The following is a 24,719-nucleotide window of genomic DNA, read 5'->3' on the forward strand; positions in this document are numbered from 1 at the left end:
CGGCCTATCGATTATTTACAGCCAAATACAATGGAAGAAGAGGTGCCACCGCTACAAATTGATTTGCCTAATAGCTCAGAAACCCATGTTCGACCATTAGGGGTTTATGGGGTGCGGGCCACAGCCACAAGTTCCTTTAATCCGCAAAGAAAGCACGTACAGGAGGTCATGCTGGATGGTCGTAGAGTTCTTGGCTTTTGCGACTCTGGGGCATTTCTCACCATAGCTGATCCCAGAGTGCTTCAGCCAGAGGCAATACAGCATGGACCTGGGATTACCATTGAATTAGCTGGAGGCCAATGGAAGAATATCCCAAAAGCAACTGTAGAACTGGACTTTGGCTTTGGGGTCAAGCAAAGCATGGTTGGGATGATGAGGGGCCTGCCTGCAGATATTGTCCTAGGAAATGATGTGGGAGAGCTACAATGTCGATTTGTGGGTGCAGGAAGCAGAGTTTAAGTCAAAGAGGATGTAAAATGGAGCCCGCCTTTAAGCCTACAACTGCACCATACAAAAAAGATGAGCTAGTCGACACACACGCTAATGGATTGTCCCACCAGGAGCCATGAGTTATGTCGGCCATATTTATGTGTACTTAACCAGCGACCTGTAGAGGTCCCTAGTACGTACACAAATTGGGAGGGTAAGGGATTGTCATGATATGTACTTTTTTCCCTGTCCTGTATTTTGTATAATATGTCATGATGTGGTGCGACTTCTCTTTGGTTGTATTTACTGTACACTTTGCAATGTCATGGGATGTATGTAATTTAACCTGTCTCCTTCCCCAATACTTGACAAAGCTTAATTACATTATAGCTTAGGGCTGCAACACCACTAGTGAAGGAATAGCCATTCTTCCTCACAGCAGGTGGCTAGTCAAATGCACATACTGGATAGACTAAGCTACACTCTAGCTTCTTAAGGTACCGTCACATTAAGTGACGCTGCAGCGATATAGACAACGATGCCGATCGCTGCAGCGTCGCTGTTTCGTCGTTGTGTGGTCGCTGGAGAGACAGCTCTCCAGCGACCAACGATGCCGAAGTCCCCGGGTAACCAGGGTAAACATCGGGTTACTAAGCGCAGGGCCGCGCTTAGTAACCCGATGTTTACCCTGGTTACCAGTGTAAATGTAAAAAAAACCAAACACTACATACTTACATTCCGGTGTCTGTCGCGTCCCCTGGCGTCCGCTTCTCTGCACTGTGTAAGCGCCGGCCCTAAAGCAGAGCGGTGACGTCACCACTGTGCTCTGCTTTATGGCCGGCCAGCGCTGACACAGTGCAGGAAGCGGACGCCGGGGGACGCGACAGACATCAGAAGGTGAGTATGTAGTGTTTGGTTTTTTTTACATTTACACTGGTAACCAGGGTAAATATCGGGTTACTAAGCGCGGCCCTGCGCTTCGTAACCCGATGTTTACCCTGGTTACCAGTGAAGACATCGCTGGATCGGTGTCACACAGACCGATCCAGCGATGTCAGCGGGTGATCCAGCGATGAAATAAGGTGCTGGCCTTCTAGCTCAGACCAACGATATCACAGCAGGATCCTGATCGCTGCTGCGTGTCAAACACAACGATATCGCTATCCAGGACGCTGCAATGTCACGGATCGCTATCGTTATCGTTGTTAAGTTGTTCAGTGTGAAGGTACCTTTACTAGTATAGATAATGTGTTACTTAAGACCAGCTTTCCTGAGAGATAAGGAATCCTTCCTGAAGCTTAATTCTTGCTTTAGGCCTCCTTGCCTGAGTTCATACATCCCTCTGCCACTTAGTCCTTATTTCTTTCAGAACATGCTATCTGATATGGCCTCCCTTTCTTGTCAAAGAAGCACCCATTTCAAAGCAGTTCTGCAAGCATTAAAGACCATAGATCTTTCCACTTCTAAATACTTCACCCTATTTCTTTAACAACAGGAAAATGAACTGTCTTGTGCCCATATAATTCATGCCATTCTGGTCCTAATAATTAACACTGTCTTTGGCTAACCCACTGCTGCAGAACACAAACCAGGAAAAACAACATTTATCACATAGCAATGCATTATATAACCATAACATCTTCTAGATGATGAGGGATGCTTCTCCACTCCTTTACACAACCATAGCCAATGCTTCCCTTGAAGTTTTTCCCATAGGACAATCATTTTGAATCTTCTTATCTACACCATAAGGTATTGTCTTGGACTGAGTCCTTTCCTTACGCCCAATAGTCAGACTCAATTGTGAATTTGCCTCTCAATATTATTGGTGACCAGAGTAAGTACGTCAAGGAGATGAGGATTGAAAGGTGGACAACCAAAGTAATAAAAAAAGAGGACTAGAATACTCATACAGATTATCAAAATTAGGATTATTTAGTTCAGAAAAAAACGATGTGTAAATGTGTAAAGATATCAAACATCAATACCAGCAAATACCAAACATCTGTGTCAGGACTCTGAACATTTTTTACCTTTTGTGCATTACTGCCCTTTTTCAAGATGGCGTCTTTGGTCTCATGTGCACTGTGTCTCCTGCTATAAAAATCCACCCCAGCCTTCAGTCTGTGCTAGAGTATTCTGCCTTGCATCCAGCTCCTGACCTCTGATTACTCCCTGGCTATACACCTGCTCCTGTGAACCTGTGTGGTGATCCTGCTACTCTGCTCTGAGTTCCTGCTGCATACACAAGTTTCCAGTAATCCTCCTTCATCTGCTGTTCGTGTTTACTTCCATCTGCATTTGCTGGTCATGTAAGCTGTTGCTGCTTTGCAATAACCTGAGACTATTAACCAGGCCTCCCTGGTTGAGCTAAGATATGATTTGAACTGCCTAATAAGCATATCTATCTGTGCCTGGACTAAGACAAGGATTTATTTCTGTCAAGTATCCTCAAGAATAACTGTGCTTCATAGACTTTCTGCTTGTTTGCATTTTCCTCTGAAGTTTCCTATAGACTGCTAAGCTGCGTTTATTATTTGCACCAAGTGTTGTGGACTTGAGTTTCTCTCTGCACCTGTTTGAATCACCGTGTGATAATATAGACTTTACCACTTATAAAACTGTGTCCTGTAGTTGTCTTGTTCCACGCAAAGAGTCTCCTGAGTTATCCCCTATATTTATTACAATCTGCTTCCCCTCAAGCAATGAGTACTCTGCCAGAGGATGTTTTTATGGTGAAATCATTAAAACGGGTGAAAAATAGCTCCTTTGTAGTACATCTGCCTTTACAGGCTCTGGCAATGTCTCTGAAACCAGCAATTAGCTCTATTGGGTTGACATGGTGAGCTGCTACAGCTGATGAAGTCAGACCTGACAGTCTATGTCAAGCAGTAGCTGCCATGAATTCCTGCTGGTTAAGGTACGGTACATCCGTTATTTGTCTTTTCTTTCTGATTCCTGATTCAGATCCTGACTTTGGATTTTTTTAGACTGCTTCCATTTCACTCCTTGGATTTGGTGCCTGATGTGTTATCCTATGCCTTGTGCTGGCCCTTGTCCTGTTCTCAGATTACATCTTGATCCTATCCTCTCATTCTTGTTATATTTCTCAGATTACATCTTGATCCTATCCTCTCATTCTTGTTATATCTTGACCACTTTCTTGGTGACAAATCCTGGCTCCATTTCTGTCTAAACTACCATCATTCTCTTTTTGCATCAAAGAAGATTTATCCAACACTTGTCCCGAAAGACTGAACATCTGTTTATTAGAACACGTTAAGATCCACCAATACAAAGCGCCCTTTCTAGGACATATTATACCGCTGAATTTTAACACGTTCTTGTAAAAGAGGACTTGTTCCAATCAATCTGGATTGTGTGCTGGATCAATATTCTCTAATGCTCTACTGACTGTGACTGTCATGCAATACTGTTCAATGCATCATCAAGCAAATATTGGCTGTGGATTTAGGATCTACTATAGGTTGAGCGAAAACCAAACCCCTTTCTCTGTTTGAAACATTTTCGTTGCTTTGCGCAAACAAAAAAATGATCTAAAAAGATATAAAGGTATTGATGTTCCTACAAATACAGTTCGAATCAGAGTTCTCAAGTTCAATGTTAAAAAGAACTCTGGATATGCTACCTGGACATGGCAGAAAGAGAAAGTTGTCACCAGTAGCCACCACATTCCTGAGAAGGCAGGTGGTCAAAAATGCTGAAGGAAAAGGAAATCCAGCTTCCAAAGTTTGCAAATTTATTGAAAAAGTTCTAAAATAACACAGTATGTATGTCGGGAGTAATGTGTTTCAATCACAACAAGCGCTTGTTGTCATAGTGCTTCATTTTCCTTCATGGTTTCCTTCACAAGCAGTCCCTTGGAACATGTAACTGCTTCCGATAACCGGAACAGCTAATTGATGGAAGTTCTGGGTGTCGAATCCCCACAGATCTAGTATTGATTACCCACCCTAAGGATGGGGCAACAACAGTAAAATACCAGACAATATCTTTAAATTCAGGCATCTAGAAGAAATATTTCCATAAGATGTCCAATGTCTGTTACTTGCTTCCAACAACTCACCATTGAACCAAACATAATAGAATTTGATAGGCATTATGCCATAAGTTGTTTTTTCTTTGGATTAATTTATGAAAAAATACAAAAGCCATCAAAAACATCAGCAGACAATAGGCAATAAATATCTTGAAGATTGTCCTCACAGTCCACTCATCAGCCTAGGCATGTGGTCTCAAAACTATAATAAAAAATGTAAGTATTTAAACTTACCAGTTGATCCTAAAAAATATTTTTCTAAAACAGATCCATAGGCACCATGGCTGGATTTCAGGTTACTTATCACAAATTGTTGTAAAGCCACATTTGCATTGTTCATGGGCCAGTGTTGAGCGCTGAGGCTTGCTCCACCATACCATGATACATTTGTCATTGAAAAGCAATCCTAAAATTAAAAAAATATGTATTAGATAAAGGGAACCATTAAGAACTATATACAGACTGGGCACAGGTGAGTAGTACAGTTCCTCAGATTTATTTTACATCTTAAAAAGTCACACTGTACCTCCTTAAGTTATGCACTTTCTCCTCCTTTTGCTTCATTGTCCTATTCATGGATTCTGAGGAGCAGCAGGTGTAGATGTAAGAGATCACATCTTAAAAATCCTTGCCCATTCTTTAACTTATTCTACATTTCCGCATTATCTGGATGATCTCCTGCAAATGTTATAGTGTTCCCCCATAAGACCCTGATCAGTATTGGAAGGCAGAACTAAATGGATTCTGACCCAATTGTCCTCAAGCTGATAACATGAGTCTTGGAGCTACTTATGTATTTTTCGAGTTGTTACAAATATTGTGTGTTGCGAATAATATTCTGTGGTCAATCTTCAATGCCTAAATTGAAGTTATATGAGACGTGTAGCCAGATCTGTTTGCACATTGCAAATAATTTAATAAACACCAGCTAATATGGATGACTGGACATTTAGGAGTAATGTAACCTCCAATGAGGGGTGAGGCACGCTTATGAGTTATGTCAGCAATTTGCTTTTTCAGCAGTGGTAGCCATTTGTCTAGATGGAAAAAAAAATGTCCAGTCGTCTTCTCCTTTCACCACGGCTACATTTCTTCTCTACCATGTGTTCAGCTCTTTCATTGCTGTAACTTACATACACCATCTCTTGTAACTCTACAAAATAATTTGTTTACACTGTCTCTCAATTCCTTGGTTAGGGTGGTGACCTCTTGTACTAAGAACCAAATCTAAATTGGGTGACAGCTTTTAAATTACTTTAGTCATGCTGTGTCACCTGAGAATTCAGATAGAGGAGCTATATTTAAACGCATAGAAGGATGTTAGCATCTATCGAATCTATAGTTTGGACGCTTTGTTTAAAACACACAAAAAATATTGCTGAATCCTCTTAGGTCTATCTAGCGCCGGTAACAGCTGATCGTGGGTGTGCTGGATGTCTCACCCCATATTGATCACAAACTGATGAAATATCCTAAGGAAAGGCCATCAATGCAAAAGTCCCGGACAACCCCTTGAGTAACTCCTCGTCAAATATACATGTATTTTATGATGATTTGTCACAGACTGAAACTGAAAAATAACATTCAGAATAGGGGCACTCTTTGAGGGAGAGGGACAGCGTGGAAAAAGATGGATAGGGAGATATGGAGTAAAAGGCGGATGAGGAATATGGGGGGGTCAGACTATCAGAGAAAGAAAGAATGGAAAAAAATCTATGAAGCAAAGGAAGGGAAATACCCTATATGATGTGAAGAGGATTGGGGATCAGTCTGGGAAAAAGAAGAGGAGTAGGGGTAAACTATTAAGAACACTGAGTCATGGAGGGGACTTTATAAGTGTTTCAGAGATGAAGCTTCAGGAACAGTCTGCAATGGCGGAGCGGGCACAGTGGGAACGTATGGGCATAGGGGCTGTCTGTGAGGAAGATGTGACATAAGGGAAGGCTCTAAGCAACAAGTGCATGGAGGGCTGTTTATCAGGGTGAGGGTGGTACATGAGGTTGAGGGAAACATGGAGGACAGTTTATGAGGTGGAGGCAGACATGGAGGGTAGTCTATGAGGGTGAGGGAGACATACAGGACAGTCTGAGGGTGAGGCAGACATGGAGAGTAGTCTATGAGGGTGAGTGAAACCTGCAGGACAGTCTACGAGGGTGAGGCAGACATGGAGGGTAGTCTATAAGGATGAGGCAGACATGGAGGGTAGTCTAGGAGGGTGAGGGAGACATGGAGAACAGTTTATAGGGTGGAGGAACACATGTAGGGTAGTCTATGAGTGTGAGGGAGATGTGGAGACAGTCTATGAGAGTAAGGCAGACATGGAGGGTAGTTTATGAGGATGAGGCAGACATGGAGGGTAGTCTACGAGGGTGAGGGAGACATGGAGAACAGTTTATAGGGTGGAGGCACACATGTAGGGTAGTCTATGAGTGTGAGGGAGATGTGGAGACAGTCTATGAGAGTAAGGCAGACATGGAGGGTAGTTTATGAGGATGAGGCAGACATGGAGGGTAGTCTACGAGGGTGAGGGAGACATGGAGAACAGTTTATAGGGTGGAGGCACACATGTAGGGTAGTCTATGAGTGTGAGGGAGATGTGGAGACAGTCTATGAGAGTAAGGCAGACATGGAGGGTAGTTTATGAGGGTGAGGGAGACATGGGGGACAGTTTATGGGATGGAGGCAGATATGTAGGGTAGTCTATGAGGGTGAGGGAGACATTGAGGGTAGTGAAAGGGAGGTATGGTGTAATCTGTGAGAGAGAGGGAGAGGAGTAATGAAGGGCAGTCAATGAGAGGGACCTCCTTTTAACCCCTCTATTCAAGGTTCAAACCTGTGCCATATTGAATTAATTCATCCTGAATAGAGATCCATCTTTGGCATTAATATTGCTGATCCTCCACCAATACCACATAACTCAAGCTTCTGTGTCCCTCATGCATAGCCCATGTCACCATCAGGTACTGGGACTTGGGACCTAATACTTTTTATCAAACTTAAAGGTGAATGAGCCTTATGATGAGCATGCTTAACGGCTTTTCTTAAAAAAAAAAAAAAAAAAGTCTACTTTCTCTTTAGAAGCAGCTCCACAATACAAATGACTGAGTCTAAGCTGTAATACTGGTGGACACTGACCAATGACAAAAGTCTAGCTCTTCTTAGGAATATATAAGACTTTTTTTCTTTTTCCAGGGTCCATCTTTAAAGCTAGTTGTGGATGTGAGGAGTTGTACTCATCAATATGATTGCATTATGGCGAGGAAATGGGTCCAATCACATTACACTGATTGACCGCACGGTTGCAGCATTGTCCCATTCATGGTGACACTGTATCTGCTGCTTATCTGGTCACTGCATACCTGTGTACGACACTGTTTATCTGGAAGCTCTACAGGTGTAATTGATACCGGGACTTACATCCATTCAATGAATATCACCACACATGAGACGGGACAAGGTACTAGAAGACAGAGAGGTGTGACTGGACAATTCTTATGTTTTTTGCTACTTCTTTATTTTAAGCAATGAGGACTGTTCTTACATGGAGCCACTTGCTAGTTTTGCATGGGACTGCTGTGCCGTTAAAAGTCGGCAGATAAAATTAGGCCACTAATGGATGAAAATACCAATCTAGCAAATACTAAGAACCCTTACTGGATCAAGTCCTTTTCTCGCATCAACCATAGATTGGAAAGTTGTGTTTTGGGACTTGGCTTTCAACATGTTCTTCAACAATCCTCCCAGCATCCAGGATAAACCTGAAGGATTATTACTGCAATCTTTTTTTAAAGATGAATTGTTTATCATAATAAGGATATAGTAGATCAATCTCAACCCTTCATTGGAGCTTCTGATACCCCTGGTCCACAACCACTTCTTTTTGCCTAAAAATAGTCTTTGAAAATGCAAAAAAGGAGTCTTTTTAATCTGCAAAAAAATATTTAGTGCTTCCTTTAAGCAGATGTAAGTGTAGTTTATCTCAATGATAGATGGACTATTTCTTTGCTGAGCATGCACGATTTGGTCTGTGTGTTCACTATTTTTTGGCAGCTGTTTGTACCAGTCGGTTGCTGTGTGCCATAATTATTTGGTTGGTCTTTTCACTACATATTTGCTCTCTATGTCAAAATTGCATTAACTTTTACAAAGGGGCTAACATTTTCCAAACAGCCCAGAACCTGATGGTCCTCCTCATTCATCCATGCTTTTGGCAGGTTTCATAACAACTACAGATAGTTTGCTGTTCATAATTAAAGAAGCCCTCGTCCTCCTATCAAAGTTTATATCTTTTTAATATATTGTGATCATCATGTATCATATACAGTAGCTCTGTGTTCTTACAATTGCACCTTTTACCTTTCTACCAAGTTAATGCTTCTCTTTTCTCTGCTCTATGTAGAAACACGAAGTCTCTTGTAATTGCATTTATCATTCCGCTATTCTGCTCCTGTCCCAGCTGCTCCCTTCTGCCCCTGCCAGGAACATTTGCAGTGACGTATGACTCACACAGGAAATATTGACTTCCTGTTTCTACATAGAGCTTAGAAGGATTCAGCTAGTCAGTAATTAATCATGTGACGTCATAGACCTAATGAAAAAGAGAAGAATTAATTGGTTAGAAAGGAAAAATTACAATTGTAAGTACACAGTGCTGTATAATATGGTGATTGCAATGTATTAAGATGATAAAAACTTTGATGGGAGGAGGAGAAGTGCTTCTTTAAAAGTAATTTATCTTTGGCTTGTTCCTGATTGTCTCATTGCCACTCATCACAGGGCTGTCAGCTGTTCACTAAACTGCTCCATGATGTGAAGAGATTACTTGCTGGACTTTTGCAGTTTAATAACACTCAATGATAGATCTACAGCAAAAAAAGCAAAACTATTTTGGAATCCAGAGTTTGGTAAATGGAATCTGAAACCTATTGGCCTCATTACTAATCTTATATATCAATTAACATTTTTTTTTCTAATTCCCAAGAGAAGATTAGCCAGATTTAGCAATTCACATGACTTCTTAATGGTGAAAATCATATTACTAAACCAAAGCGCTGTTGTTCCCATAGATGATCCTGGAGGCACAACGTGATTGTGGAGGATTGGTGACCTGTTGGAACATTGCATATATAGAATTGTACAACAAATGCAGCATAAACCATATTTCTATTTTATTTTAATAATCTTTTTATCACAGGTAAAGATGCCAACATAGAGATGGGAAGCATATTCCTACCAGCAAGGTACGGCAAACTGTTCCAATGTAGAGTTGAGCAGATCGCTTCTCACAACCCCGGTCGATGGTCAATGTCAGTGCTCTCTGGCCATACACAATAGCTGTGGGAATTTCCTGAGCAGCATTAGATTCACTGGCCTGACGTGACATCACCTGTGTGGTGTGTACCAGGGAAGTGACATCTTTCCAGTCCAGCTGGAAATAAGTCGAGGCTGGGATCCCCAAGAATAAGGAAATTTGGGCAGATCATGTCCATGGCCGGAAAGCTCTGACCTGGACCGTGGACTGGGTTTGCGAGAAGTGATCTGCTTACCTCTACTTTAAAGTAATCAGAATATAGCAGAGCTAGTTTAACCAATACAATCCTAGTGGCACAAGGGGGATCGGTTACCTACTAAACTAGGAAATAATGCATGAATGCACTGAAAAACTTCACTCATATATAAAAAAAAAATCGATGCCTTAATTAGGCATTCTGAATGTTGTGGGTATAAAAAAAGGTCCACCCGTAGCCATTCGTGACCTTAAAGAGGATCTAAATAACAAAAGAATGACAGTCACTTCCAAAAAGAAAACTGGTGTGTACAGGTGCATACTAAGAGCAGCCATGTCCATACATAACCAACAAATAAAGTTGCACTCTGTAGCACTATAGAATGTAAGCATGAAATATAAGAAATATGAATTGCATTACTGCTCTAGAAAATAAGAAAAAACAGATTGTGGTTGTTGTGAAGAAGAAATATGTATACTTCGAAACTCGTTGACAAATAACCCACCTACACTCGGATTGGCATGCTTCATCTTTTCAACATGGCAGTGCAGATTTAACCCATTCGTTTCTCCATTACCTGCATTTTCATCTTTTCGTAGGTCTGCAGCAGCCGAAGCGTTATCAGTGGTTGTGTGTGCACAACCAAAGCAGGTGAGCGCCATGATACAATTCTTTGGCATTTTGTACCCAGATAAGACCCAATTTGCGCTTTGTGTCTTTTCAGTCTTCTTTTATTTGGTTATTTATACATAGGCTCTCTGACCGAGCACTCCACCATTCAGCCCGTGGCAGTTTTAATTACAGCAAGATCCTACCTACCCATATACATAAATGCAGGCTTCAGCCTAGGAGAGGATTCACATTAGGATAGGTTCCCAGCAACAGGAGATCTCCTTGTCGCTGGCTGCTGGGCATGCATGAATTGGCAAAATTATGTGCTAAGTATCTAAATTTTTTCCTATTATCTAGAGCAGTTTTTTTTATTGATATTTCATATATTTCATGTTTAATGCTATAGCTCTGCAGTGTGCAACTTTATTTGTTACTTAAAGAGAATCTATCACAAAACCAAAATTGGTCAGTTTTTCCCATTATTTTATGCCTGCTGCCCTCCTAGGTATTCTTGTTTTTTTCTTTAAAAAAAATCCACCATACATATGACACTCTTTATTTAGTGCATCAAATATGCTAGTTTTTATGTTAATTTTATATGGTTTATTATTAAGGGGGCGTTGCTGACATAGTAACTCTGCAGAGCAAGCTTAAGACGTGTTCCGGGAAACTCCTGTGTGAGTAACACCCCTATAGTAATAACTTTCCAACTAAAATAAAACTTACAATATTGGATGCACTAAATAAAAAGGTCCATATCTCTGGACCCATAAGGGAGGTTAAAAAAACAGTTATGGGAGCAGAAGGAGTGAAATAGGATAAAGGGGTTGTACAGCTAAAAAAAAACCTTTAAATGTGTTTAAAATGGCAATATAAACTTATTAATATACTTTAATTTACAACGTTATTCCAATCTCCAGATATCAGCATGGTTTGCGAGGCTGGGCAGATTCACTTCAAGAATTGATAGACGCAGGAGAGCCGCTCCTGTGTTGGCACATGATCATTGTGAGTTCACGGTGCAGCATGACTGCTTTACATCAATGGCTAAGCCAGTTCCCTTTTCTGTTGGCATTGGCTGTATCAGCGCATAGGTAAGGTATTTTTTGTTAATTTACTACATACACAGCAGCCAGAATTATTATTTTTTTTAAACCGAACACCGGCCGTAAATTATAGAGTTACAAGCATCTGATCTTCCCCAGTGAGTATGTGCGCTATTAAAAATCTGACATATCGTCCTGGTTCAAGAACCACAAGATTACTAGAAAATGACTACCGGTTTGTTTTGAATAAAGTCTACACAACCTGAAAAGTCATAGTATGGAACATGGATCCTGACACTTGACAAAGAGCTTTAACCCCCTAATGGGGGGGTTCAACTAACAGACTCCTATTGGTTTTCTAACATCTTTTGGATGAAGACAAGGTTTAGTGCTAAATACCATCAATGGTACTCATACTTTGAAGTAGCTTTTCTGAATAAGCTGCTATGGGTGTAGATGAAGATTGCCACCACATCTGGCTATTAGATGACTTGTTTCCTGGGTTTTAACCAGTTTTCCTTTCTGCGGGCTGTATGTATTAATTTGCAATCCACTCTGAGCTGGAGGGTGGACACTATGTGCTATGTGCTATGATGTCTCCCATACAGAACACAGTGGTGTATTCCTGATCTTCATTCCTTTTTTAGCACATGGAGACAAATAAAAAGAGCATGGAGGAGATTATAACGCAGTAGTGATGACTGTAGATTTGAATCCAGCTCTTGGGTGTGACTTGTTAGAAAGCTCAGCTCATTCTTTATCTCTTTTTCTGGCATAAATTACAATTGATGAATTTGCCAGGCAGTCTTTGCCCTTCGCTGAGCTGGCTGGAACTGGCATAAAAATGACAAAAGTTGTAAAGTTTTGGGGAACCTTTAAGTTGTCTAGTAATTTGACATAATTTCATGGTGTTTCACACCAGAAAACTTTCCAAAACACCTTGATAAATCGGTCCCAAAGTGCCTTCTAATGACATTAGGAATTTTTGTATACATAAATAAGGTATACAAAATAATATAAATAAGGTATAAAAATAAGGTTTCACAATGAACTGTGAAAAAAATAGAGTTGTGACTAAGTGGTTGTTCCACCTTAAAGTGTGTCATCATCAAGATTCTCCAAAGATTATAATCGGAAATTATTAAAAGTGTGATAATACCAAACCATAGAATTCTCATAAACTGTACTAAGATCTCCTTCTCAATCTACTATTGCCAGTCAGCAAATATGCATGTCTGTCTTGTGTATGATCCGCACAAGTTGAAGATAATGAATGATATAGATAAAGCCAAAAATATAATCAAACCAACATATTACATTCCATTATCTGTGTTTGCCTTCATGATTCCATTAAACAAGGCTGAGAGTTAGCAAAAAAGTGAAGCCAATAGACTTAAGAAAATAAAACACAACAGGGATCTACAACACATATGAAAAATAGTCAGGTGGCTTAGATATGTAGCTAGGAGATATGGGCTCCCCGTACTGGCGTTCTATTTGGGTCCACAAAAAAAATCTGTGGCCGAGCGTTAGTTGAAAGCAGGATAGTATTGGAATATACTAAAATGTGTAGAGGCTCAGATGAAGAATTATTACTCAGAATGCGATCCTTTATTCCTTGGTGCCAGTTTTGTGACCTCCATGTACCTAAACCTTTTAATTTGACTTTTAGGGTATGTACATATGTTGAGTATTTGGATGCATAAATTTTTGCACCATTTCTACACATCTTGGCAAGAAAAACACAGCCTGCACTCTTTTATGCGTTTTTGCATGTATTTTTCATTTGCGTTTTTGTAGCATTTTTGCACCACAATGAATAATTGCACCCTGTGGAGCTTACTGGACAGATTTTTATGGTTAAATAAATAAATGAAAAAAATTACGTTGGGTCCCCCCCTCATTTTTTGTAACCAGCAAAGGTAAAGCAGGCAACATATTTTTTTATTACGGGGTTAGTAATGGAGGTTCTGATAGACACTTCTCGATTACTAACACTAGGGCTTGATGCCAGCTATGTTTTTGGACAATTCACTTCTGACATTAACTCCAAGCCCCATTACCCCGATTGCCACCAGTGCATCGGGAAGAGCCAACTAAAATGATGCGCCACTTCAGGAGAGGCTGTGGGTTGTTATTTTTAGGCTGGGAAGGGTGCAATAACCATGGGCCTTCCCAGTCTGATAATATAAGTCCACAGCTGTCTACTTTACCTCTGCTGGTTATCAAAAATAAAGGGGGGGGCGTCATTTTTTCAATTACTTATTTAATCATAAAACACTGTCCTATAAGCTCCACAGGGTACAATTTTATAAAATGTCAGGGGCATGTGCACTATCTATATGTCTGTGTGTCTATATGTCTGTCTGTTGTTCTCTATATATCCAACAGAAAAAAGAGACTCTCTTCTCCAATGATTAATGTAAAAACCTTTTATTGGTACATCAATAGGAATGTGTAGGATGCAAAAAACAGACCCAGGGCACAATATAAAAACACCACATTGGTTGTAAAGCCTTCAGGTTTTTGTGACAAATCCCACGCCTAAAAAACGCACACAGCCTTAGGCAGGTCATTCCCATACTCTCAGCATTATGAGCATGGAAGCCGCAGTATGAGAATAGTCTTTGAGAATAACAAGACAAAGTGAAGGCTAATACTTTCACGACATTTCCCATGTCACCGTTAGTTGCCTTTGATATGTAATGAAATAGTAATGACATCAATCCAATTATAGGACTCTTTCAAGGTCCTGTAATTGGGGCAAGTAAACTTCACATCCTTCTTAAGTATACAGCGGAGAGAAGCCTGGTTTCAGCAGGTGCAGAAATTTCATCTTCAATACATATATTTATATTTCTGGAGCTAAATTCTCTAACTAGTGATTTACAATATGAGTGAATCCTTCTCTCCAGGAGTGTAAGTACTAAGGTACAGAGGCGGCAGTTGTATGTGTCACGTTAAGCCTATGGTGGCTCAAAAAAAGACTGTTTTTTAAAAAGACTAATAAGAAAGCGAAGTGTGATATTTGGACCATATTATAAATTTTGCATTTTGTCCAGAAATGTAAAGATACACCTCTCCTTTTCTATTGAAATTTGCAAATAATATGTTTCTAAAAATGAAAAAGCAGAAAACTGCCAACAACTATCAGCATCTATACATTTGTATGGTGGATATTTGAACTGGACTTAAAAGGGGTTGTCCGGCCTTATGGTACAAGTCTGCAGTTAATGTATGTGACTGCAAACTCATGAATCCTCACATCTTGCGCACTGCACATTATAGGATTCTCCTGTGCTGGCAAGTAACCACAAGTATTCTATTTCCATGCTCCCAGCTACTATTCTTGTCCAACCTTTCTCAATTCACTTGTATTGAGCAAAGTCGCACCTATCTAGTCTGCATGTGACCACATGTGTGCCAATCACATACTTAGTGTCAAGTTCTTGTTGTTCCTGGCATGGGAATCGGAGAAGCCTCACAGTGCACATTCCACACGATGTGAAGATTCACAAGTCTACAGTCACATAGTTTGATTGCAGACTTGTATCCTAAGGGCGGACACCCTCTTTAAAAGCTTTTTATTTGGTGGATACACCATGAGAAGCTGAAATGAAAAGACTTTAAAAAGGTTGTACAACAAAGAGATATTGTTGTTGTTTAGGTATAGATGGCTTTAAAACAAAAAAACAGAGGCATACTCACCTTACAGCACCCCCAGGAATACGGCACATGCTGCTCCGGAGACCTATGCCAGCTCCGGAAGAGATGTTTACTTCATTCAAAAGGCAATAGTACTGCTGCAGCCTGTGATTGGCTGGAGACTGGAAGAGTACCTTACCAGAGAAACATGTTTTACTAGTAAACTCACCGCTGCAGCCAATCACAGGCTTCAATGGTCCTTATTATTTCCAAATGGAGCAGATATCACTTCTGGAGCCGATGCAAACCTTCCAAGTGCCAAATCTACTCGTGTGCTGGAACGTGAGCATGCATTCATTTATTATTTTTAAATCATCAAAGGTAAAATAAATATATATATATATATATATATATATATATATACATATACACTACCGTTCAAAAGTTTAGCGTCACTTAGAAATGTCCTTATTTTTGAAAGAAAAGCACAGTTTTTTCCAATGAAGCTAACACTTAAGAAATTCAGAAATATACTCTATTCATTGTTAATGTGGTAAATGACTATTCTAGCTGCAAATGTCTGGTTTGTAATGCAATATCGTCATAGGTGTATAGAGGCCCATTTCCAACAACCATCACTCCAGTGTTCTTATGGTACTTTGTGTTTGCTAACTGTGTAAGAAGGCTAATGGATGGTTAGAATACCCTAGAAAACCCTTGTGCAAGTATGTTAGCACAGCTGAAAACAGTTTGGCTGATAAGAGACCCTATAAATCTGATCTTCCTTTGAGCTAGTTGAGAATCTGGAGCATAATAATAATCTTTATTTTTATATAGCGCTAACATATTCCTCAGCGCTTTACAGTTTACACTACATTACATTACATTTGTTGGTTCCATTAAACTCTCAAAATGGCCAGAAATAAAGAACCCTTCATGTGAAACTAGACAGTCTATTCTTGTTCTTAGAAATGAAGGTTATTCCATGCAAGAAATTGCCAAGAAATGAAGATTTCCTACAACGGTGTGTACTACTCCCTTCAGAGGAGAGCACAAACAGGCTCTAACCAGAGTAGAAAGAGAAGTGGGAGGCCCCGCTGGTCAACTGAGCAACAATACAAGTACAAAGAGTCTGTAGTTTGAGAAATCAACGCCTCACATGTCCTCAACTGGCAGCTTCATTAAATAGTACACGCAAAACACCAGTGTCAATGTCTACAGTGAAGAGGCGACTCCGGGATGCTGGCCTTCAGGGCAGAGTGGCAAAGAAAAAGCCATATCTGAGACTGGCTAATAAAAGGAAAAGATTAATATGGGCAAAAGAACAAAGACATTAGACAAAGGAAGATTGGAAAAAAGTTTTATGGACAGATGAATCCAAGTTTGAGGTGTTTGGATCATACAGAAAAACATTTGTGAGATGCAGAACAACTGAAAAGATGCTGGAAGAGTGCCTGACGCCTTCTGTCAAGCATGGTGGAGGTAATGTGATGGTCTGGGGTTGCTCTGGTGCTGGTAAAGTGGGAGATTTGTACAAGGTAAAAGGGATATTGAATAAGGAAGGCTATCACTCCATTTTGCAACGCCATGCCATACCACACCCTGTGGACAGCGCTTGATTGGAGCCATTTTCATCCTACAACAGGACAATGACCCAAAGCACACCTCCAAATTATGCAAGAACTATTTAGGGAAGAAGCAGGCAGCTGGTATTCTATCTGTAATGGAGTGGCCAGCGCAGTCACCAGATCTCAACCTCATTTAGCTGTTGTGGGAGCAGCTTGACCGTATGGTATGCAAAAAGTGCCCATCAAGCCAAACCAAGTTGTGGGAGAGGCTTCTGGAAGCATGGGGTGAAATTTCTCCAGATTACCTCAGCAAATTAACTACTAGAATGCCAAAGGTCTGCAATGCTGTAATTGCTGCAAAGGGAGTATTCTTTGACGAAAGCAAAAGAAAAAAATATTATTTCAAATAAAAATCTTTTTTTCGAACCTTGTCAATGTCTGGACTAGATTATAAATTTGTTTGGCAACTCATTTGATTAATAAAAGTATGAGTTGTCATGGAAAACACAAAATTGTCTGGGTGACCCTGAACTTTTGAACGATAGTGTTTTTATATATATATATATATATATATATATATATATATATATATATATATATATATATATATATATATATAAATATAAATATATATATGTATATATACTGTATATACATATATGTATTATGTTATATTTTGTATTATTATATATATTGTATCTCTCTCTCTCTCTCTCGCTCCTCTCTCTCTCTCTCTCTCTCTCTATATATATATATATATATATATATATATATATATACAGTCATGGCCAAAAGTATTCACACCCCTGCAATTCTGTCAGATAATACTCAGTTTCTTCCTGAAAATGATTGCAAACACAAATTCTTTGGTATTATTATCTTCATTTAATTTGTCTTAAATGAAAAAACACAAAAGAGAATGAAGCAAAAAAGCAAAAATTGATCATTTCACACAAAACTCCAAAAATGGGCCAGACAAAAGTATTGGCACCCTCAGCCTAATACTTGGTTGCACAACCTTTAGCCAAAATAACTGCGACCAACCGCTTCCGGTAACCATCAATGAGTTTCTTACAATGCTCTGCTGGAATTTTAGACCATTCTTTTTTGGCAAACTGCTCCATGTCCCTGATATTTGAAGGGTGCCTTCTCCAAACTGCCATTTTTAGATCTCTCCACAGGTGTTCTATGGGATTCAGGTCTGGACTCATTACTGGCCACCCTAGAAGTCTCCAGTGCTTTCTCTCAAACCATTTTCTAGTGCTCTTTGAAGTGTGTTTTGGGTCATTGTCCTGCTGGAAGACCCATGACCTCTGAGGGAGACCCAGCTTTCTCACACTGGGCCCTACATTATGCTGCAAAATTTGTTGGTAGTTTTCAGACTTCATAATGCCATGCACACGGTCAAGCAGTCCAGTGCCAGAGGCAGCAAAGCAACCCCAAAACATCAGGGAACCTCCGCCATGTTTGACTGTAGAGACCGTGTTCTTTTCTTTGAATGCCTCTTTTTTTCTCCTGTAAACTCTATGTTGATGCCTTTGCCCAAAAAGCTCTACTTTTGTCTCCTCTGACCAGAGAACATTCTTCCAAAACGTTTTAGGCTTTTTCAGGTAAGTTTTGGCAAACTCCAGCCTGGCTTTTTTATGTCTCGAGGTAAGAAGTGGGGTCTTCCTGGGTCTCCTACCATACAGTCCCTTTTCATTCAGATGCCAACGGATAGTAAGGGTTGACACTGTTGTACCCTCGGACTGCAGGGCAGCTTGAACTTGTTTGGATGTTAGTCGAGGTTCTTTATCCAACATCCGCACAATCTTGCGTTGAAATCTCTTGTCAATTTTTCTTTTCCGTCCACATCTAGGGAGGTTAGCCACAGTGCCATGTGCTTTAAACTTCTTGATGACACTGCGCACGGTAGACACAGGAACATTCAGGTCTTTGGAGATGGACTTGTAGCCTTGAGATTGCTCATGCTTCTTCACAATTTGGTTTCTCAAGTCCTGAGACAGTTCATTGCTCTTCTTTCTTTTCTCTATGCTCAATGTGGTACACAAGGACACAGGACAGAGGTTGAGTCAACTTTAATCCATGTCAACTGGCTGCAAGTGTGATTTAGTTATTGCCAACACCTGTTAGGTGCCACAGGTAAGTTACAGGTGCTGTTAATTACACAAATTAGAGAAGCATCACATGATTTTTCGAACAGTGCCAATACTTTTGTCCACCCCCTTTTTTATGTTTGGTGTGGAATTATATCCAGTTTGGCTTTAGAACAATTCTTTTTGTGTTTTTTTCATTTAAGACAAATTAAATGAAGATAATAATAACAAAGAATTTGTGTTTGCAATCATTTTCAGGAAGAAACTGAGTATTATCTGACAGAATTGCAGGGGTGTGAATACTTTTGACCATGACTGTATATTATGTTATTTATTACTATAGATTTTATTTTTTTATATTGCAACACTAAATATTATATATACCGTATATACTCGAGTATAAGCCGAGATTTTCAGCCCAAATTTTTGGGCTGAAAGTGCCCCTATCGGCTTATACTCGAGTCATGATCGGCGGTGGGGTCGGCGGGTGAGGGGGAGAGAGGACTGTCGCATAGTCACCTAGTCCCGGCGCTCCTGGCGCTCCCCCTGCCCGTCCCACGGTCTTCGGTGCCCGGAGCTCTTCCCCTGTTCAGCGGTCACGTGGGACCGCTCATTAAAGTTATGAATATGGACTCCACTCCCATTGAGGTGGAGCCGCATATTCATTCCTCTAATCAGCGGTAACGGTGACCGCTGACAGAGGAAGAGGCTGCGGCACCCGGAGACCATCTGTCCGGGATAAGGAGCCAGGGACGCCGGGAGCAGGTTAGTATGTCATAGTTACCTGTCCGCGTTCCAAACGCCGGGCACCGCTCCGTCTTCCCGTCCTCTTGCTCTGACTGTTCAGGTCAGAGGGCTCGATGACGTACTAGTGTGCGCGCCGCCCTCTGCCTGAACAGTCAGTGTGGAGAGATGCTGAGACGGGACGCTGAGGAGCTGCGGGCAGCAAGAGAGGTGAGTATGTCATTTTTTTTTTTTTATTGCAGCAACAGCAGCAGCATTATATATTGCACAGATTTATATGGAGCATCTATGGGGCCATAATGAACGGTGCAGAGCATTCTATATGGCACAGCTTTCTGTGGAGCATCTATGGGTCCATACTGAACGGTGCAGAGCATTATACATGGCACAGCTTTATGTGGAGCATCTATGGGACCATAATGACTGGTGCAGAGCATTATATATGGCACAGCTTTCTATGGAGCATCTATGGGGCCATAATGAAAGGTGCAGAGCATTATATATGGCACAGCTTTATATGGAGCATCTATGGGACCATAATGAACGGTGCAGAGCATTATATGTGGCACAGCTTTATGTGGAGCATCTATGGGGCCATAATGAACGGTGCAGAGCATTATATATTGCACAGATTCCTATGGAGCATCTATGGGACCATAATGAAAGGTGCAGAGCATTATATATGGCACAGCTATATATGGATCATCTATGGGGCCATACTGAACGGTGCAGAGCATTATATATGGCAAAGCTTTATGTGGAGCATCTATGGGACCATAATGAAAGGTGCAGAGCATTATATATGGCACAGCTATATATGGAGCATCTATGGGGCCATACTGAACGGTGCAGAGCATTATATATGGCACAGCTTTATGTGGAGCATCTATGGGGCCATAATGAACGGTGCAGAGCATTATATATGGAGCATCTTATGGGGCAATAATGAACAGTATGGAGCATTTTATATGGCACAGCTTTATGTGGAGCATCTATGGGGCCATAATGAACGGTGCAGAGCATTTTATATGGCACAGCTTTATGTGGAGCATGTATGGGGCCATAATGAACGGTGCAGAGCATTTTATATGGCACAGCTTTATGTGGAGCATCTATGGGGCCATAATGAACGGTGCAGAGCATTATATATGGCACAGCTTTATGTGGAGCATCTATGGGGCCATAATGAACGGTGTGGAGCATTTTATATGGGGCAGCTTTATGTGGAGCATCTATGGGGCCATAATGAACGGTATGGAGCATCTATTTTTATTTTTGAAATTCACCGGTAGCTGCTGCATTTTCCACCCTAGGCTTATACTCAAGTCAATAAGCTTTCCCAGTTTTTTCTGGCAAAATTAGGGGGGTCGGCTTATACTCGGGTCGGCTTATACTCGAGTATATACGGTATATATATATATATATATATATATATATATATATATATATTTGTGTCGGAATACCACTATAAGCCTTGTGACTCTAATGTGATGTGAACAGGGCAAGTGAGCTTACACACTGTGTGACCCATGGGCTCTACTCAAGTCACTGTATGAGAGTCGTATTTTGCACTGTACTTGAAGGCAATGCTTCCTTTCTAATATGACTTGATGTATACTAGAGGTATGAGGAGGTCAAGATCCTCGGTAGCTTCACATTGTAGTTTGCTTTCACTTCTGCAACTTTTTCTAATTCTATTTAAAGCATTAAAAATCTGAAGAAGTCCCAAACTAACAGAACATGAGATGTGTTCTAGCTTTCTAATACACTTTCATGGAATGCAGGTCCCTCAAGTCAGACATCTGTCTTCTGACTGCTTTAATTAACAATTCTTTTCAATTTTCTCTTTACAAATATTCTGTTGTGCCTTATTTGCATGAAAATCTCACTGGATGCACAACTACACGTGACTGGCACACGACTCAACACATCTGTACTGTCATTTATACTTTTATATGAAGAAAAGAAAAACTAACTGCACTTCTGGCTCCACCACAAGGACCCCAACAGCGCTTGATGGATCTCTTTGACGGTGGTAGGGTTTGTAGAGTTTCCATCATGGTGTACGTCATCTTAGCAGAGCAAAATAATATACTAAGATATATATTCTGGATTATTTGACAGAGCCTGAGATTGATGGGCCGTAACAGGTGTGAATTTAGCCTAACGACACTTTATAAAAGTTCTGCCATGTCATCAAAGTACATTGTATGTACACATAGATCCCTAAGGATGTCTCCGCTTTCCATAAATAATACGTGTTAAAGAATTTTTTTCACTTTGCAACCAAATCAAATCAAAAATATATTACAATTCCAGTTCATGTTTGCGCTGTAGTCATTTTTACATCTCTATGGAAGTGACCTTAAATTGCCACCTTGCATGATCCATGTACACTGCCTAGAAAGAAAATCACAGATTCAGCCATGGACTGGCACCATCCCTAAAAAATGGACTTAACGTTCAGTTAAGATTGTTTCCTTTTCTTTGTAGTTTGTAAACATAAGCATTGATTAGTTCTTATTTAATAAACATACCTTTAACTTCACATCACAGTGTATCGGGGTCCAGGTTATACTGTAGCACTCAGTACCAGCTGAGAATTTTCGGTCTAGTGTGATCTTAAGATCTGTTATAGAATCCCAAGTATAACAAAAGTCACTCTTATTCAGCCAGCATAAGTTTTTAACAAAATTTTGCTCCATGTCGGGGAAATTTCCAACATCTATCTCCACGTAAGTCTTGTTCTCACTCAGTGTCTGCAGTATCAGAGTGTGAGTATTCCTCTCCCATATCAGCCCGCTGACTGCTCCTTTCAGGATCCAGTTTTTGTTAGGTTGGTCCATCACCTGCCAATAGATAATGCCAATCGTCATAATGAAGAATATTGCAACCCCAATACAGGCAACAGCTCCTTTCCATGTTTCGTTCATTTCCTTGAGCCCAACATCCCAGTTAACATCAGGGATAGGGCTGGAGCTCCTTGTACGTGTGTGAGGCATTGCAATCAATAGCAAACTGGTTATAATATCGCTCCTCCAATAAAATCTGTTTCTTCTTTATAAGAAAAGGACATCAAACATTATGTTGGATAAAGCATTTTCATATGGGAACTTTGCAAAGCCATCTCCAACCTAACACATGTTGTAATAAGTAATGGGAAGTTATTCTAGTCTAGTTGTACTCTGTACTCTCAGCGGAAGAGGAGAGTCTTGAAATAGCTACAACTGGCACTAAAAGGAATCAGCTCAGAGCCGTCCCCCTGCCAGATTTGTCTCAGGTGCTTCAGCAATGACGTCTAGAGCATGTGGACTGCACCTAATCAATTACACCACTTGTCGCCCTAAAAAGCTTCCTTCACATTCCAAGAAAATTAAATTTACCATACATACTAACCAGTACAGTTACTTCATTATTTATTTATTTGCATTCATTGTGTATTAGAATTTGTTCCTTTTGTAAACAATGGGAGTCTGCAAAATTGTCAAGCATGGCATGTTACATTTGACCGGTTAGCTACTGTATGTTGAGGCAGAACTGTCGGATTCCACAACACAAGCAGTATACATTATTATATAGATCTCCTAGACCTAATGAGGGTGGTGTAATTACTTTGAAAATCTTTTCCAAAATGACTATAAAATCCTGAACTAAAAATGAGCATTTTATGAGTACAGCTAGAGTTAAAAATAAAAATCTGATCTGCAGTATCCGGCAACAGCTGCTACACAGTGAACAGAGTTGTGCTGCTATCTATGCTCAATGTTTACATCAGGCAGAGCTAATAACAGATTGTAAGGCCATGTGCACACGTTCAGTATTTTTCGCGTTTTTTTCGCGTTTTTTCGCTATAAAAACGTGATAAAAACGCAAAAAAACGCTAACATATGCCTCCCATTATTTTCAGGGTATTCCGCATTTTTTGTGCAAATGTTGCATTTTTTTCCGCGAAAAAATCGCATCGCGGAAAAAAAAGCAACATGTTCATTAAATTTGCAGAATTGCGGGGATTCCGCACACCTAGGAGTGCATTGATCTGCTTACTTCCCACACGGGGCTGTGCACACCATGCGGGAAGTAAGCAGATTATGTGCGGTTGGTACCCAGGGTGGAGGAGAGGAGACTCTCCTCCATAGACTGGGCACCATATAATTGGTAAAAAAAAAAAGAATAAAAAAAAAAAAATAGTCATATAGTCACCCTCTGATGGCACCCGCAGTCTTCCCGCCTCTCCGGTACATGCCGCTGCTTCGGTTCCTATAGCTGGTGTGTGTGAAGGACCTGCGATGACGTCGCGGTCTTGTGATTGGTCACGTGACCGCTCACGTGACCGCTACTTCATCGAAGGTCCTGCGCACACACACCATCTAAAGGAACGGACGCCGCTGAGGAGATCGGCTGTCTGCAGGAGAGTATAACCATTTTTTTTATTTTTTTTATTTTTTTTAAACATTCTATCTTTTACTATTGATGCTGCATAGGCAGCATCTATAGTAAAAAGTTGGTCACACTTGTCAAACACTATGTTTGACAAGTGTGACCAACCTGTCAGTCAGTTTTCCAAGCGATGCTACAGATCGCTTGGAAAACTTTAGCATTCTGCAAGCTAATTACGCTTGCAAAATGCAACAAAAAGCGCAAAAAAAACGCAAAAAAAAAAATGCGGATTTCTTGCAGAAAATTTTTGGTTTTCTTCAGGAAATTTCTGCAAGAAATCCTGACGTGTGCACATACCCTTAGGGTACCAGGTCTCGGACCTCTACTGATTGCTTACCTAAACTACGAACAGCTTGTCAATATTTTATGGCTCTTTACGTGTATACTCACAGGACCTCAATATTGAGTTGAATGCCAACTTAATACAGAGGCATGCAGGTTTAAAAAAGAAAATTAGATTCTGTATGAATAAACAGAATAACACATAGTGGTATGCTCCACTGGATACTATATATATATTTAAAGATTTTTCTGTATTTTCATGACTTTGAAAATTGTACATTCACACTGAAGGC

At 40.4% G+C, this 24,719-nt stretch overlaps 1 protein-coding gene across 1 annotated transcript in view; it reads right to left on the reverse strand.

Moving 5' to 3' along the window:
* LOC143806938 (SITS-binding protein-like) overlaps window positions 1-22,885 on the reverse strand; it is a 107,367-nt gene extending 84,482 nt beyond the window's left edge. Inside the window, exons 1-2 of the mRNA XM_077288010.1 lie at window positions 22,245-22,885; window positions 4,724-4,895 (exon numbers count right to left, since the gene is read on the reverse strand). Coding sequence (XP_077144125.1) covers window positions 4,724-4,895; window positions 22,245-22,709 — 637 coding nt within the window. The 5' untranslated portion in view covers window positions 22,710-22,885. The remainder of the gene's footprint in view (window positions 1-4,723; window positions 4,896-22,244) is intronic.
* Between the last annotated feature and the right edge of the window lie 1,834 nt (window positions 22,886-24,719).

The sequence above is a fragment of the Ranitomeya variabilis genome, chromosome 2, assembly GCF_051348905.1.
Source record: "Ranitomeya variabilis isolate aRanVar5 chromosome 2, aRanVar5.hap1, whole genome shotgun sequence".
Taxonomy (NCBI): Eukaryota; Metazoa; Chordata; class Amphibia; order Anura; family Dendrobatidae; genus Ranitomeya; species Ranitomeya variabilis.